Source organism: Teleopsis dalmanni, chromosome 1, assembly GCF_002237135.1.
Source record: "Teleopsis dalmanni isolate 2A chromosome 1, ASM223713v2, whole genome shotgun sequence".
Lineage (NCBI taxonomy): Eukaryota > Metazoa > Arthropoda > Insecta > Diptera > Diopsidae > Teleopsis > Teleopsis dalmanni.
Window position 1 is genome coordinate 146048661 of NC_051846.1, and position 3849 is coordinate 146052509.

General features: G+C 33.3%; 1 protein-coding gene across 1 annotated transcript; it reads right to left on the bottom strand.

Annotated features, from left to right (window-relative positions):
• Window positions 1-2887: 2887 nt before the first annotated feature.
• On the bottom strand, window positions 2888-3497 carry LOC119667350. The gene has a single exon (XM_038076641.1). It carries the CDS (start codon window positions 3391-3393, stop codon window positions 2971-2973), a length of 423 nt encoding a protein of 140 aa, XP_037932569.1. The 5' UTR covers window positions 3394-3497; the 3' UTR covers window positions 2888-2970.
• Window positions 3498-3849: the final 352 nt, after the last annotated feature.

Genomic DNA, 3849 nt, shown 5'->3' on the forward strand with positions numbered 1-3849 from the left:
TTCAAATCTATGTCACATGCATAATCAACTGCGTTCGCATCGGGCACCAGGCATCGGGCATGCGGTCTGAGACTTAAGTATTCGTCAAAAGATACATTCGAGTGCGGATGGGAATGTTCATTTGTTAGGTTAAATAGAAAAAAGTTGGAGTGAGTAACTGAAATATTGTCATTGGTTTTGTTGATCGTTTTACATGATTGAATTTAGATCGACAGCGACAATCGATTCAGTGTGGGAAGCCTGTTCGGTTGTTTGAAATGTGAATGCTGTCAATTGAGGTTGCCATATTACACATTTTATGGAACGTACATGGAAAGTGTAACGCATTGTGAATTCTTTTGTTTTTATTTTTATTATACTTTTTTTTTTGTTATAACATATTGTCATTTCTAGTTTATTGTACCTTATTGTCAATTGAAAATAACTTTAATAAGATCTAATTAATTAGAAGCACTCTCACCGCATGTTCAACATGACACAATTAAATCTTTTATTTTATTTTATATTTTAACTTTGTACTAAACTTTTTCTATTTATTTATTTTATTGAATAGAAATAAATGTATTTGTAAAATTTATTTGTACTCCACAAATGTTTCAAATACAGACGAACTATTAACGGTAGGCATTGTTTAAATCTTTTGAAGATTGATGGCAACATATGTAACCATAACAAAGCGTTTCATAATATGGTATTGAGTCTTTATGTGATCTAGCAATGGTTAATAGGAAATGTACAAAATATACTTCAATATTTATTTTAAGAACCATACTAACAGGACGTGTGATATGAGAAGAAAACTGACTAATTGGGGCATATTTTCAAATACTATTTTCAGAGGAGCAAAAGGAAAACATCGCTAATCTACACTATAAGTATAGTATAGCACGTCAATCAGTTGGAATCTACTTTTACAGAGTATTGCCGTAGCTATAGGTCAGGGAAGCAAGGGACACTTTCTTCACTTTCTCTGTATAGTATAGTATACAGACAATCTGGAGCCTGTTTTCAGGGAGTATTGTGCTACTAGGATATTACTATAAGAGCGTACATCCCAATCAGCCAGGACGTCGAGTACCTTTTGACACTCGCTCGTAGGTACCTCACCTGGCTCCACGACCTCCCCTCTGACGTCTCTATTCCTATAACCCTTGTTATTGTTAACCCTTGTTATGAAGATCTTCTTCTAGCCTTGTGCTTTAAACCAATACCTGTCTCACTACCTCAATGAGTGGGACCGTAACCTCCACTCCATTCCCTTATATAACCGCGGCTTTCGTGACCTCAGCCAGAAAATTTACCGCTAACCTCACCCCGCTCATCTGCACTAATCACACCACCTAACCAGTTGGGGCCTCTTTTCAAAAAACACTGCCATAGCTTGAACGAAATTAGGAAACAAAAAATGTCAATAATTTTGTTAGTGTGGCATAGCACGCCAAACAGTTAATGACTGCTTTCACCGACAATTGGCATCGTTACCTATATGTCAGAGAAAGAAAACGATAACGTCACTATCTACTCTATTAATACACTACACTCATCAGAAAGCTTTTATCCAGTTTAGGGATTTACTTTCTCAAGTGTCTGCCAAACATTACCAGTATCAGTAATGAAGACAAATCCTATTTCTTTAAACTATACAGTAATAATCTAGTTTAAAAGAGCGTTTCTTTACTTACTTTACTTAGAGTTCCTGAAAATAATTAAACACTGTGATCTTAGAACATTCTCAAGGCGTTCTAGGATTTACCATCTCATATCTGGTTCTTTGTCAAAATCATAAGTTTATCATCATAATCATAAACTGATTGCAGTTTTATTTATTACTTATTATAATATCCAAGTCTTCGCAGGATATTAGTTTAAAATAGGTAATTAAAATTGTAAACAAATGGAAACGAGTTACTATATTTATAATTAAGAATATTAATTTGTTCTCCTATTCAATGGATAGGTATTTAAGACAGTCCATTTTATAAAGAAATATCTTTATATACTAAATGTTTTAGTGTTATCTAGCACGCTTACCACACTTGAGTAATACTTCAGGATTAATTGTGCTATATTAATTTTGAATGCTTGACACACTTGATGAATTCTGCAGATTGAAAATTAGTATATATACATTCTGTTTGATTATATGTATGTGTAGAAAAGCAAAAATGCAAAAGAAATATTTTAAGATAAAAATTAAAATTTATTACATATAAATTTTTTTTACTTTTTTACTTGGATAGATAATATCCAAAATTGACTGAAGAAAAATATTGTAGGTTTCATCGTCTTTTCAACAGCATCCAAGCATGAGTTAAATTTCAATCCACTGAATGCAGTACACTGTGCGATAACTGTTATAAATATTAATTTTAATCTAAAGTCAAGTCAAGTTAGTTAAGTGTGGCATGGGCCTATAGTAGAAGATTAGTAGTATTGTAATTTGTAATACAAAAATTTTTTAAACGCTATAATCGTAAAACGGAAACTCGTGTTTCAATTGCTACTGATAATTTTGAATTGTAATTGAACAGCTTTCTCAGTAGTTGTTGTAAATTTACATAATAATTTTTCAATTAGTAAACAAAAAAATCTATTTTTTATTTATTATCAATAAAAGGTCAAAATACTAACAAAATAGAGAGCGTCCAGATGAGAAGAGAAAGAGCTTTAAGGCGTTTATTTAAATATTATTAAAAAACTTATCTCAATATTACGTCATCTCACAAAATTGAGCTTAAAACGAGGCAAAACAAGCTCAGAAAAGGTGTAAACAACCAAAACAGAAACGATTAAGTAACAAAACAATTTGTTTGATTTTAAATTAAAATTTTAATTAATTTCTTACTTTTAATTGAAATATTTTAAAACTAAACTTAACATTATTTATTCTATATAAAATTGTATATATCTATAACTCTCGACTTCTAACTTTCAAAATAAACTAACACAAAGACGTTAACACACAGACGTCTATAACCTCGAAATTTTAATAGCGATCAATGCCGCTGCAGTAGCCGCGACCAGTTGCAACAAATTAGCCTTTAAGTCTGTTGCGCTGTTGCAACCGTCGGAGCTGCATGTGTAGATACACGATCTGTAGTCCATGCGATCACCTTTGTTGCGTACGTAATCGCAGTAATTGCCCAAATCTTTCGAAGAACAGAAGCGTTTAGCACCGATTCCACCTTCGAAACGTCCAACATGTTTAATACAAAACTTGGCGTCGTGCACATTCGAACAGTTGCTCGGTTGCAAATCGGGTTCATCGAAGCGCTCGAACCACTCACCGCACTGAAAAGGGTTTGTTGTGTCAGAAGCGTCGCAAACGTAACAATTTATTGCGCTAGCAGCACTTAAGGCAGCAACAACAATTAGGCTTTGCAATAACAACATTTTATCATTTACATGCACTATATTACTTATATATATTACTATATTACAACAGCAACAACAACAACAACAAATGCAGTAAAACAACAATAAATAATATAAATTTATTATAAAATCGAAGCAAAAGACTCAAATGTCAAGTCGATACTGACGTTTAAAACTAAAGTTTTTACTTGTGTTGACTTGACCGGTTTTGTTGGTACACTGTTGCCGCTCATCAAGCAATCAAGTGTCTCTCGTGCTCTCTGTTTCCCTTTGTTTTGCTGGCAATTTTCATTTGGCTTTCTCCCATATTCTTAAGTTACTCATCGTTGCCATGCTGAACACAAATACCAAAACAAACTCGCACCTACATCAGCACTTCTTGTTTTGGCTCACACTGCCACAGAGCGATTTCGGTTGCCTTGCCTTGTGGTTTAAACTTTAAACTGAAGTAGCACATTCACTACCAACAAGTTG

Bases quoted from the DNA above. Each gene is read 5' to 3' on its own strand.
- LOC119667350 (XM_038076641.1), bottom strand. From the start codon at position 3,393: ATGTTGTTATTGCAAAGCCTAATTGTTGTTGCTGCCTTAAGTGCTGCT.